This window comes from Dermacentor albipictus, chromosome 1 (assembly GCF_038994185.2).
Source record: "Dermacentor albipictus isolate Rhodes 1998 colony chromosome 1, USDA_Dalb.pri_finalv2, whole genome shotgun sequence".
NCBI lineage: Eukaryota > Metazoa > Arthropoda > Arachnida > Ixodida > Ixodidae > Dermacentor > Dermacentor albipictus.
In genome coordinates, this window is record NC_091821.1 from 167,889,718 (window position 1) to 167,903,140 (window position 13,423).

General features: G+C 49.4%; 1 protein-coding gene across 3 annotated transcripts in view; it reads left to right on the forward strand.

The window, feature by feature from the left end:
* Positions 1–9,122, forward strand: part of LOC139051877 (E3 ubiquitin-protein ligase MARCHF8-like) — a 239,966-nt gene extending 230,844 nt beyond the window's left edge. For all 3 annotated transcript variants that reach the window (XM_070528914.1, XM_070528918.1, XM_070528916.1), the window contains 2 exons: positions 2,162–2,512; positions 2,603–9,122. In XM_070528914.1, the coding sequence (XP_070385015.1) occupies positions 2,162–2,512; positions 2,603–3,091 (840 nt within the window). In that variant the 3' untranslated portion in view covers positions 3,092–9,122. The remainder of the gene's footprint in view (positions 1–2,161; positions 2,513–2,602) is intronic.
* Positions 9,123–13,423: the final 4,301 nt, after the last annotated feature.

Sequence of the window (13,423 nt, forward strand, 5' to 3'; positions counted from 1 at the left end):
AACGGCACTCAGACATTCGACAACCCGTACAAACCCTGAGCACTATATCTTCTATAACGGCGTAAGTTTTACTTTTTCGCAAGTCTAACTCAGAAAAGCCCACTCGCAAAAGTATGTCTCGTAACTACCTTAAATGACCTGTTTTTGCTGCTGCCGCTGTATCCGCTAATGAGCCCATCGCTCTTCTTTTTTTTTAGTTTCCAGTGAAAGAGTGTGTCAGAACGCGCAAGCAAGAAAGCTCTATAGAACTGCAAGCGTTATCGAAACCATTTACCTTCGTCAACGGCACCGGAGCAAATAAAAATAGACTTGCACGCGCAAATAAAGAAAACCTGGTTACCTCATCGGGCAACCTCCTAATAAAGAACACGTGCACGGCACAAGAGTGCAGCATGGTATACGGAACAAGTCCTGCATTACAACAACCATGCTTTATCGCTTCACTGCTACACTGAAAGCTGCATCTATTATCTGCCTCATTTGGGTGTAGTATGTGCTAAACTTGAATTCTGAGCCCCGAGTTGTTACGCACGCAGACGCACGTATGTACAGCTCTCCGATATTTTACTAATCTCGGGGGGAACGCCGGCCGGCACGTCGGTCAGCGTCGTGCCGCGGTGCGCACCTGCGAAAGTATCGAGGGTATATAGGCACATGCGCGCAGAACGTTCTGGTGTCCGAGCACTGTCTGCTAGGTTATTCCAGTGAATCCGACGTAGTCCCCGCTCTTTTTCAGCACGTCTGTTTGCAACCGCGTCTTGTAACCATTGTGTGCACAGAAGCATCTGTGCGCATTTCTGTTGGCGCTGGAAGCGTATAAGCGGTAGTGTTCCTGTATATGCTCCCTGCGGGAGCATATACTGGAACACTAATAAGCGGTAGGGACTAAGTGAAGGCTTTCCCGGAATGGCCGGTTAGAAGATGCCTGCCGCATGAGCTGAGAAGCTGGTTCCAGCCCCTCTCCTCTTTCCTCCTCTCCACCAGGGTCGGCGGCGAGCGCTAGTTGCGGCGGCGGCTCCAAACTTGAATCACATTCCCCGGCCTCCGAGATTTTTGCGGCATTTGTTGCGATCCCGGAGGCAGAACCCGCGATCTCTCGTCAAGCCATTGGCCGAGCGCGCGCTGGCCCAGTAATCGTCACTTGCTTCGTAACAGGAAGTAGGGTCGGCAGCGAGCGCCGTCTCTCCGGGACTGCCCCGAACTACAGGAACCTCCGCTCCAACGGGAAAACTAGCGACGCGGCAGGCATGTACTAGAGGCCTTGGCCCAACACATGATGCTCGAACAACAGTATGTTCCGTGCGCACGCGCCTGCTGTCGCTACATACTTTACGCTTCGCGACATGCGCGGACACTCGTCTACGATGGCGCTTCCGCGAAATTTGGACCTCTAGGAGATCTGCACGCACAAGCCCTCCGCGTATAGCAAGCAACGCGAAGCTTGAATGTTTATGCTTGTCAAAATAGAAAGCACATCTAATATTCTGAGCTCACAGCTGTTTCTACTGTTACAACTTTCACGCCCACTCCTGTGGTGGAGGCACTCGCACTGGTGAAAATCGTCATGTAATATAACGATGGTTACATACTTTTTTTGTGTGCGTGCGTGCGTGCGTGCGTGCGTGCGTGCGTGTGTGCGTGTGTGTGTGAGGGGGGGCTGCAGTGCCACAATGTACGCAAGCTGCTTTCGCAGCCAAATTTGCAGCTAGACGAAACCATGCCGGGGCTTAAGAAGGTTTGCAGCACTGACCTTCGTTTAGTTCCCCGCGTGTTCATCATCAGCAGCGGCAGCCTATTTTAAGTCCACTGCAGGACGAAGGCTTCTCCCTGCGATCTCCAATTGCCACTGTCCTGCGACAGCCGATTCCAACTAGCACCCGCGAATTTCCTAATTTCATCGCACCAGCTAGTCTTCTGCCGTCCTCTGCGTGTTGCTGCGGGTTAATGGATTACTCATCGAGTAGGCCATCAGTCTGCCCATTATGCATTGTGTAATTAGTTCACTGGACTAATGACCACCGCGAGCAAATCTGTATGCAGGACACGCTTACTCCTGCGCTCATGGACTGTCCGTGCGTGCCTCAGGCGCATTGGTAAAGGTTAGCCGCGTACAGCTGTGTGGTGTCGGCGTGTCGATAATTGTTGCAATTAATTTTCGCAGGCCAGCAGCATGGAGCAGCCTCCCATGCTGTCCCCGGTCGCGGATGAGCCGTGCAAGCAGCAGGCCGAGATGCAGCAAGCGCCCCCGCCGGTCCCACCTGTCCAGCAGCAGCGGCGGTCGTCTTCGCAGCCATCAAACGGCCAAGCGAACGGCAATGGCGACATGTGTCGCATCTGTCACTGCGAGGCGGATCCGGACAACCCACTCATCTCGCCCTGCTACTGCTCGGGCAGCCTGCGCTACGTGCACCAGGCTTGCCTCCAGCAGTGGATCAAGTCGTCGGACACCCGGTGCTGCGAGCTGTGCAAGTTCGACTTCATCATGCACACAAAGATTAAGCCTTTCCGTAAGGTCAGTGTCTCTTGGCGATTGTCGCGCATTGCAGTGCTTCCCCGCTGCTCAGTGTTCAGCGAGCTGACCGCGCGTGTGACGTATTCGCAGTGGGAAAAGCTGGAGATGTCATCGGTGGAGCAGCGCAAGGTGCTGTGCTCCATCACGTTCCACGTTGTGGCCATCACATGCGTGGTTTGGTCGCTGTACGTGCTCATCGACCGGACGGCTGAGGAGATGCGCGAGGGCAACCTGGACTGGCCCTTCTGGACCAAGCTCATCGTGGTCGCCATCGGTTTCACCGGGGGCCTCGTTTTCATGTACGTCCAGTGCAAGATGTACGTGCAGCTATTCCGCCGCTGGAGGGCCTTCAACAGGGTCATCTACGTCCAAGACGCGCCCGTGCCGGACAAGGGTGCCGCGCTGCCTACGGCCGCCGACCTGTCGCCGCCGGTCACGGTGCAGGGCACAACGTCCTCCAAGCGGCCGCCGCCCGCCAACGCCTGTGCGCCGCTTCACGACGGCCCCACCGAGATCACCGTGGCCAAGGACTCCAGCCCCGACACGCCTGGACCTGACGAGCCCCGCGCCACCAGTTGAGCGCTGCTCGCCGCCGGTTTCCTTGTGATAAACATTCTGGCGCCTTGCGCTCCGTGTACATAGCAGTGTGCGTGTGTGTGTGTGTATACAGGTCACGGCGGTGCCCCTCCCGCCTGGGACAAACAACGGGACCTGGCGCGGTCCACGAGCGGTGTGACTGCTTCTGCGCAGTTGTCTCGGTGCTCGTTCAGATGACTTTGTGGCCAGCATCGAGGCCGCGAGCATGTAACTTTCGGTTTGTTCCAGTCGTGTGCACTCCTCGTTTTTGTTGTAGCTGGCTGCTGTTCGCTGCTCTCTCTGACGCGGGTGTTAAGTACATTTGCTTAGATTTTGAATTTTGTCATGTCTTTAGAGAACTGCTGCAATTGTCCCACTTCGATGTCAGCTAGTCTTGGGCCATACTCCGCCGAAGAAATTCTCAGCCTCGTCGCAAAGCAATAGGCTACGGATACAAAAACAAAGCCTATAGTTTTGCGATGGATATTTGTTTTCGTGGGGCGAACTGTCGGCGCTAAGGCATGGTGTGAGCCATAAATGGTGCTTTCAACAACTACGTACGTGCAAGCCTGCTTGGCTTCAGGCATCACTTTGGACTGGCTGTCAACCTTTTGACATGTCTCAAGTGACACGAAAACTACTTCATAGTTTTTTCATCGACTAGATGTCTACAGGTTATATTTTCCTGGTTACTTGATTGCAGTGTAAAACCAAGGATGGTGAAGCTAACGTTAGAGCTGTTCGGAGTTATTCGCTATAGGCAAAGGCCTATTTTTGTTTTTTCCGAGCGTAGGGACAGCTGTCGCCGACTTGGTATTAATGTCACTTGCATGTCTTATTTACTTGTCGTCTTGTTGCAGATAGCTCTGAATATAGGTGTCATGAGCTTCCAAAGTTGTTATTCCAATTAGTACAGTTTGCTCTAGTTCGAGCTTGCGAGACTTCTCCTTGCTTTTTTTTTTGCTCTTTTATTACTTTCGTTTCGTACACAGTCAAATGTATTCGTCAAGCTGCGAAACACGAGGTGTTTTACTTTTTGTGCATGGCTACAACTCTGACCTAACTCCGACTGCCTCATTTTCTCTTTCGTTTCTTTTCCCGAGTTCTCTGGAGAGGTTCTTGTTAATTTAGAATAATTGGCGGCATACAACACAAGCAAGCAACTCAAGTGCAAAGAAGCATCCGCGCATGACGTCAAGATATGCCACAAGGGTGCCAAGCGCTGTTGGAAAGCATAGGACGTTGCGTGTTCCCACCCATTTCTACCACACTATTATTATTTTTGTTTGCTATAAAATGTTGTCAATTTTCGGTTTCTGCTCGCTTCGACAACGCCTGACGTACGTTTCAGTCGCCGCAAGGTCCTCCAGTCTTTCTTAAAAGTGCATCTCTAGAGCGGCTCAGTCAGAGAGTACCTTCATCTCATAATGCAATCAGAGGCTGACGCCTCATAATCAATTCACAAGGGCCAATTTCTTCCTAGCTTACCATCGCACACGCCTGCTTGTTTCCTAATTTTTCGGGGTATGTGTAATTCTGAGCTTTTAGACAAGAGAGAGCAGCCGTCGAGCACTGCGAGTGCGCAGAAACGAAGGTCTTGTCTGAACTAGTTGGTGGTGCGTCTTGCTTACCTGGAAACAACGGAACCATCGTTCACGCAGCCTTGCGCCGTGCCCTGCTCGTGTTTTCTTTGCTGCGCGCTTTCGGGCTGTTTACAGATTTGCAAATTAGCACGCGGGTTTTCTGGTGTGTCAGTTCGATGCTACCGCAGTGTTCCGGAAACTGACTCGTGCTTATGCCATCACACATTGCGTGCTTAGCAGCGCGGTGTTCTGCAATTAAGGGCCATTAGGACGATATTCGTATGTCGAAAATTTCGCGTAAGAAGGCATAAAAGGATGCGAAAAAATAAGACTGGAATGGTATACACGGCGCATGCTTAGGCATAGTGAGATTTCCGCATAGCAATCCTAATGTGAGTGCATCTTCTGCACGTGGTGACAAGAGGTGAACTGCGGCGTACCAGTGGTGCCGAGAGGTAGCTTGCAACGGTGTGAGGTACGGGCTTATATTGCGCTACATTGGTGCATACTGTGAACTATACCGCTGCTCAGCCCTTGGGCTGGGTATGGGTGATCGAACAGCGTGGCTGAAGTGCCAACAGTGCTCCAAGTCAAATGTTATCACTTCCCCGCGCTTTTGCAGTTTGCATAATGCAAGCTGACTCCAGCGACGTGTAAAGTGAAGACCGTAGTGTGCAGTTGCGGTTTTATCCCTTCATTACCATTATTTATGGGTCTCACTGTACCTGGAGTATTGTGTGAACGCAGAGGGAAAGCTTACTGTGCATTTCTTTTGTTTTTCAAGCAAAAAAACAAAAGGGAAATACGGGCACTGCCGCCTTTTGAGTTTCTCACAGCGCATTTTGTCAGACTGGCATACTTCGTTCCATAAAGCGATCGCTTCAGGGTGAAGATGGATGGGTGTATGCTATCGAGGCGTCCAGTAAAATACCAGTCTTATAGTTGTGCCATTGGAATTTAAACCAAGTACAACTTTAGTCACTCTCCATAACTTGTAAGACTCCTGTGGAAGTGTTGCTGATATCAGTGTTTCTCTCCTTTTTGTTACACAGCTGCCTTTCTGCGTTTGTTCAGACGATAACGCAGGCCTCTTGCCATAGGAAACAGCCGCGCCTTAGCTGCCCAAGAAGTGTGCTTATTCATAAAACTTGAATTATGGAATGTTCAATTGCCGACCATTCTACAAACTGTGTGCGATTTAGTTATTTCTCCTTATTGCTAACATAAGTGATATTCAGCGCAGCACTGTTTACCGTTGCAAAGACCTCTGCAGCAAGGTGTACATTTTCAGCATAAGAATTAGGAAGTTATAGGCCGAAGTACAGTTGCCAAATAGTTACGGCGAACACAAATGTAAGCAACACAGCTAGTTACGCGCATCAAGCAGATCTAACATAAGTAGCTGTGGCGCCCATCGCCACGGTTTCTAGAGTCCAGCTAAGGTATTAAAAGCGGAGTGTTAAGTCTTTTCGTATTTATACAAGCAACGTTCGACGCAAGGTGATACAGAGTGTCATGTTTGCTTCTTAACAGGCTGGGCAACGTCTTAGGAAATGATTGCACTCCGCAGTCTTTCGCTTTGCCAGCCTGCTCCAAGCGAAGCTATGCAGTAAGGCGTGTTCAAAATTCTTCGCAATGGAAAATGAGTGTAAATCTGCATAGCATTTGAAACAAAGTGCATGTGTAAGTAAGCAGCTTACGCTTAGTTTCTGTGGGGGTTATTAGAGAGATGCGCCTTTGTCTCCACGATAAGCTGCTTTCTCAGAAAACGCCAGGGAGTCATTCATACTTTTTCTCCGTTCCGAACAGGGTGGCGATGTCCTAATGTCCGCTACCGTAAAAATATTTGGCCGAAAGCTACTGTGTAGAGGTGGCCTGTGAACTGAGTCCACGGCTCGTCCAAGTACAGCCACAGCCGAGTGCAGTCAACGCATTTATGAATAAAGCAAGAACGGTGATTAAGGAAATATGATATTGCGGAAGCCAAGAACAAGCAGGGTTTATAAAGCATGTTTGGCGTTCAGCATATTCGTGCTGCTTGAGCACGCAGTATACTATTTATTCGTAAATCCGTGCATCTCGTGGAAGCGGTGCACACGACGGTCAAATAACCGCGGTATTTCTATTATCACATGTTGTTTCTACCATACTCTGGTCAAATGAAACGCTAACAGCGAAACAAACGGCGCGCTTTGAGCTGCTCAGATGGCCGTGGAGGGTAATCACCCAGTCCTCGCGTTGTCCTAAGTGTGCCACGTTTCGTTTCATTGTTGCCGCGCGTGCATCTGAGAGGAAAGTCTATTCTCGTTGGTGTCGTATTTTTCCACTGCTGTACACCACCACCACCTTTGTTTAATATGGGAAGTATATGCGTCACCATTGAACTTCAGGTCCGTGCGTGCAGCACAAAGAACACTCACTGCAGTGCGAGAAGGCAGCATGTTTAACGCTCAGTCGTAACGCTTTTATTTTTGCTCATCAATTGCAACGGGTCCGACTTCTACAGCGCTCTGAAGGCCGGCCTTTGAACAGCATTTCTGGGCCTGGATGTCAGTACTGTTATTGCGTGTTTAGTAGGAGTTTTTATGCCCGTGGCAACCATTGGCGTTTGTCTTGCCTGTACGTGCAGCTGGGTGCGAAGAGTGCCCTCTACTTTGCCTGGTGTGCCGGGACTAAAGGAAATGGGCCTTGCTGTGCCGTAAACGGCCACTGCTTGATAGTGTGTGTGCCGAACATCGTTTGTGCCAAATGTGAGATGATTTTCCTGTTTGTTCGTAAGAGTTAGTTATCGGTAACCTTCGCCGGCGCTTAGGTGCGCAGGCTACAAAGCAGACGCCACGTGCGATTGATTACCAGGCTCTGGTGACGAGCCTGCACTTTTTTTTTATCACAGGTAGCCACTGAAAAGCTCACTGCTTTACTGTAGAGGACGCCTTTTCCTTTTCTTTTTTTTTTCTTCAGCTACCAGTGAACCTTTCAGCTCTTACTGTACGTGTATACATGTGGACGCGCAGGACACTTTCTGTAAATAAATGGTGTCACCGTTTCTTATTCTGGGAGATAGAAGCGCGCACGGCGCATATGGCGCACACGCACAGCACACATTCACACACGCGCGAGCCCACGGGACATGCAGCGACTCTCGTCGCCGGGATCGCACGTTCACACCGGCGAGTCGCGGACGTTGCGCGACCGTCTTCAAAGCGACGGCCGCGAATAGTCGCTCTGGTCGAAAGGCGGCCTGTTTTTGGTCAGTCGCTCGCCGCTCGGTTTTGCCGTCATGCGACTGGAATCGTAAAGATGAGTCAATAAGCGCACGACGCATCAGGACGTTGTATAATGAGGGCAGTTATTTTACAAGCTATTCGTGTAAACGGATGTGCATATGCACCGCTACAGCCACGTTTTCTTCGCCACGGACCGCGCTGCCGGAGCTGACACCTTCGCGGCACATATGCGTTCGGTTGTAACAAGATTATCACCAAATGCGTGAACAGAGCCCGATAATAAAGCAGCACGAGGCAGGCATACGCGTGATAGCAGACGCTGGCTTGCGTGTGACTTTAGTTGTATTGGACTACATTGTATAAATTTTTGGCAAACGGGACGCAAGTAGGGCCTCTGTTGGTGGCCTCTCTTTGTGCTCTTTCAGGAGCACGCAAACTTGCTGGGTCCGAAAGCAGGCGTGAAAGGGTGTAGGAGTGTTGCTAGCAGGTTGCGCTTGCCGGTGTGAACGTTTCTCGCCGCAAATAAAGCCCCTATATAAGCTATGTGGGGGGACAAAATAAGAGAGTTCGCTATCAGGACCAAGGCGAAAATAATGCATTCATGGACATTAGTCGCGAGTCGCTCCTTGCTCGCCAGTGTGAGTGTAACTTCAGGCAGTAACCGTGCCAGAGCGTGCACGCTCTCCACAAGGCGCACTGCGCTGCTTGCGTTTCGCAGCTTGCGTCTCTCCTGGCCACGGGAGGGCGCTAAGTCTGGACGCCTCGCTTCGTTTCAGTTGCTGCAGCTTTCACCAATCTGCCGTGTGTATCTCCCGCTATAACCTCCCCCTCCCCCCCCCCCTCCCCTGCCGCCGAGCAACCTTGTTTCTGCTTCGCCGCAGTTGTACGCCCAAATAAGCATATTTATTTGCCAGTATCTTCTTGTTTTATCCAATGACCGCACACTAAAAGGAGCAGATTTGCGACGTGCGCAAGTGCCATTCTCACATGCTGGTCGCTTCCAGGAATGAGCGCAAATTTCTGGACGTTTGTTATTGTTGGCTCCGTTTTGAAAAGCGAACAAGTGCCTTTTTGGTTCGTTTTTGGACTGTTGTTATGTTTCTGGAGTGGCAAACACGTTGCACACATGTACGCAAACAGAAGTACACAGCTGTGTTGAGGGCGTTCGGCTTAGAACACTCGTTTGAAAAATAGATTCAAATTAAATTCAGTTTAAAAGCCTGATGTCTGCCTCCTCCTTGCTACACGTGTTCACCGAATAACAAAGGATGACTTGTAACTACGCAGTTGTGGACATTAGCCGGGAAATGCGATTTGTCGCGAGGATATGCTATGACCTTCCCTCCACGGCTGGCTGCAAACGACACTACGGTTTGGTTTTTCACATATGCCCTCGTTGTGAACTTCTGCCTAACAGCTGTTTTATAATTCCACTTGCATGAGTGCGACTGTACCACATCACATCATCTTTATAGTGTCTTGCATTCATGTGAACGTACACTACGGAAGGCGCATCGTCTTAACAGTAGGTAGCTTAACTGGGTGAAGTCGCCTGCAGCGAATTCTTCACTTGCGCATCACATGAGGCAGGAAAGGGCGAAAGCGGAATGGGTGGTGTTTGCTCTCCTCCACACAAAGGCGAGACGGGTAGCACCGCACGTCGACTGTACACTGCGCTTTTTTGCTCGACGATTCCTGACCTACACTTTCGTAATCGAGTCCTAGCAGCCATAGAGTTTCACAAAATAATTACTAGAGGGAACTCTGGCGCTAGTGTCTACGGGAGCCCGCAATGAGGGTGGTTGAGCCAGCATGGGAATTATGGGATGTACATGGATTTGCCTGAACTTCGTCCCTCCGGCTTCATACGGCTTCGCGACTTCGTAAACTCGTCATTTTGAACAATTTACTGCATAATAAATAATTAAACATTATTAAAATTGTCCGACCGCAGGATTCAAACACAGGACATCTAGCACATACGCCTGATATTGAAAGCATTACGCCACGGACGCATGCATCGACAAACGACATATAACGCCCTTATAAATTTATCGCCGGCAAGCCAGTGCCTTGAGACGCTTGGCGCGTTTCGATTAGGCCACCTCGTCACGCTGAACCGTTGCAAGGTTGCACGTGTTCGCAGCGACTTCTGCACTTAGAAAAGAATAGATTGCTCTGAAATTCGCGACGATTGAGTCATACAAAGCGTAATAAATGAATCCGCAACAACGTCTGAATCCACAAGCGCGAAGATTGGACAAATCCATGTACTTCCCATCATTCCCATGGTGGCTCAACGATTGCAGCACCAGAATTGCCTTTAGTATATTGGAACCTCTATGCTAGCAGTGTCTACTCCAAGGGTTCTTTCTCTTGCTATTATTAGTCGCAAGACTTGCCGAGGAGATCCACTGAACCGCATCACTTACATCGAAGATTGGCGCTGTCCTCACTTGTGTAGAAGAGCATGAGATCCAGCCAAGGAGGCTTCTGTGAATGCGGTAGTGTTTTCGTGAAGAGAGGTATTTTATGTCACTTAGCGGTGACCATAGAATTTTCAAAACTTTCATGCCAATGCAACTTAGCAAAACTGCACGCAAGCCCGCTAAATTACAGTTGCTGAATTTCTGGGCCTTCTTCGACTATTTGTTCAGTCCATATATGCTTGACCAAAATATATAAACAATTGGAAATGGCAGACATATATACGTTAAAAGTCAGGAAGCCAGCAGTATGGACGGGAAAGTAAAAGCGCACAGTTGAAATTTTAGTTGATATTGAGAGGACAAAATGGAGCTCAGCAGGTTACATAACGCAAAGAGCAAATGTCGTATCCTCGTACAGTCACTATCGAGGATATTTTCACTTTTTGTCGACGTGAAGTCCGGTGCGACGCCTCATTGCAACAACTGGTGTATGCCTGCTGGCTCAGCCAATCACCATCCGCTGAAAGCGATATCCCCGAAGGTGATTGATCCAAGTCCCATATTACGTAATGGTTCGTTTCACTTAAACCTGTTTTCGTTTTTTGTTTTCCTCTTATGCGTCGTACTGAGTGCATGGCTGATACCAGCGATATATCGGCGCGGCGGCGTCCAAGCTAATGATGAAAGGCGAGAAGAACGGAAAATGAAATTAGTTGTAAAATCGGGACCTCAGAATACGGCAGTACAGAATCGTGGTCTAATATACATTGTCACATGCACATTCAAAAACTATCAAGGCGATAGCCTTCGAGGTTCCCAAGCACTAACTCAAACAAATGGCCATTTGTATGCTCCTATAGTTTGTGACACCAAGCGCTTCTAGTGCCGTTATCATCCCCGAAAGTAACCAACCTTGAATAGTAATCTAAATACTTCAGAAATGAACATTTTCGTTACTGCAGGTTATTTCGACTAATTAAATCATTTACAGAAAATGTTCTGTTACCGTCACATTGAGGCCGCTGCTTTGCCTTTTTTTTTTGTCGATTTGGCCCACGCACTCAAATTCGCTCAGGCAGGAGAATAAATATATTTTTTTTTATTTTTCTTCCACGGGAGTGTTTACGACTCGCTAGAGCAAACACACTGCGGACGAGGGCACACTCCCTCGCCGCTTGAAAATATTCGAGATCGATAAAGTTCCGTACAACACTGTCTGTTCTAGACTGCCAAGTCTAAAGCCGTATAATGCACGAGTGTCATCGATATCAGAGAAACCGAATAAGGACGAAGGGAAGGAAAAAGTCGAGGGCAGCACAGTATCAGGTGGTGTGATGACATTGAGAAATTTACATGGCAGAGTAGGCTGACGCAAGACAGGGGTAATTGTAGATCGTTAGGATTACCTTCATCCTGCAGTGAAAACGCTGCAGGCGGGAGATGGAAATTAAAGACTTCAAGGCCTTGAAGAAGACAAGTCCACTTGTCGAAGCGTTGGCTACTGCGTTCACCTCGTTCTCGTTTTGCTCTTCGTCCTGCAGTGGACACAGATAAGACTTGACACATATTCTCGCAACGTAAGGACATGACACGTGGAAGAGGACAGGATGGGCGATAGTTCTAACGGGTTTGTTTGCAGGCCATGCAAGTATGACACACGCGTGTACGCAAAGACATGCGCACGAGATCAGCACTCAAGTGCCCATGATATCAACCTGTCAGACAACTAAAATTAATTGCGGGGAAGATAAACAGGCGTATCAGGTGTATCACGAATGTAATCCGCACCCTTTAATATGAAAAGCCTTGAGCGGCTCCTTTCCGAGCGGGTCACTTAACTTGTGAGCAGCCTCCTTTTCTAAGTTGCGGCACATACTTGCAAGCGATGCAGTGCGCTGGTTAAGTGCGCATTGCTGTTAATAGTTCATGCTCCCAGGCCCGTCCATTAACATAACGTCCACTTTGACCTACACGTTTTCCTAGCCGATTGCAGTATTGCATGCTTAAAAAAAGCATCGCATTTCATGTACGACCTGGCGTGCGTTCCCTGGTATCGAACTTGATGCAAGGCTGACGCGCGGACGCAGGCCAGCCAACTTGCGCTGACAAAACAACAGCTATAATTCATACCTGCTTGCGATCATTGAGGAACATTCCATGGACGTGTACCACTGCTTCATGTTTGCGCCATATCTGGATTACACTTGCCCTTCTTGGTCCTGTCCCATTTCCTTTCTGCTGGAGAGCTTCGCAGACAGCTCTCAAGACAGACCACGGATAGCCGGCTGGAATTGGCCTGATCATTTAGTGATTAAAACTACCCTGCGTCGCATGAAGGCACGAATTCATGAGAGATTTTAAGCAAATGGTGGCTATTCCTGCCTCTTTTACTCTAGAGCACTGAAAAACGAAGAACTACTCTTTGCAACAACAACTTTATTTTCTGAATACAGCGCGCGATGCGCGGCGTCGGCCAGGCAACTTGCCGGCGAGATTCGGAAGCACGGGAAAGCCCGTGTGAACTAGAGGCGGCCGGCACACGGTAGGTATGGCCTTGGTATAGACCGTTTTTTCGTAGGCGCCGCCATATTGTGAACGCAGTGGCGCCGCCTATGAGCAGCGCCATACTGGCTTGGGTGAAAGCGGTCTTTTGCATGGCAGGTATACGCTCGGCGGTAGGTTCTGGCGTTTGTTTTCGCGGTCGTGCGGTTTGTATAGTATGACGTGCGTCTTCTACGTGGTAAACGGTTGTGTGAGACGTGCTGAAGTGGTTTAAAGCGTCATGGCCGGAATTTCTGCTGGCGTTGAGGTGGACGGAACACGCAGCGCGATGTGTGCGCGCATATTTGAGCCTACAATCAGCCTCGGAGATCAGTTGTGTATTTTTGAATGTTCCAATCACTAATGTGACCTTAGTGCAGTATTATCCTCTATTTCTAAGCTGCGGTTTATGAGCCATGAAACATACGCGACGATCGTAACAGCGTGGGTACCGTTCTGCTACGATGGGAGCTGTGCTGTTATACTTTGACAAGTGTTCAAACTGTTCGCTGCAGGTTACATTGCGTGATTACTTGGTTGGATGGATGAGGTTCC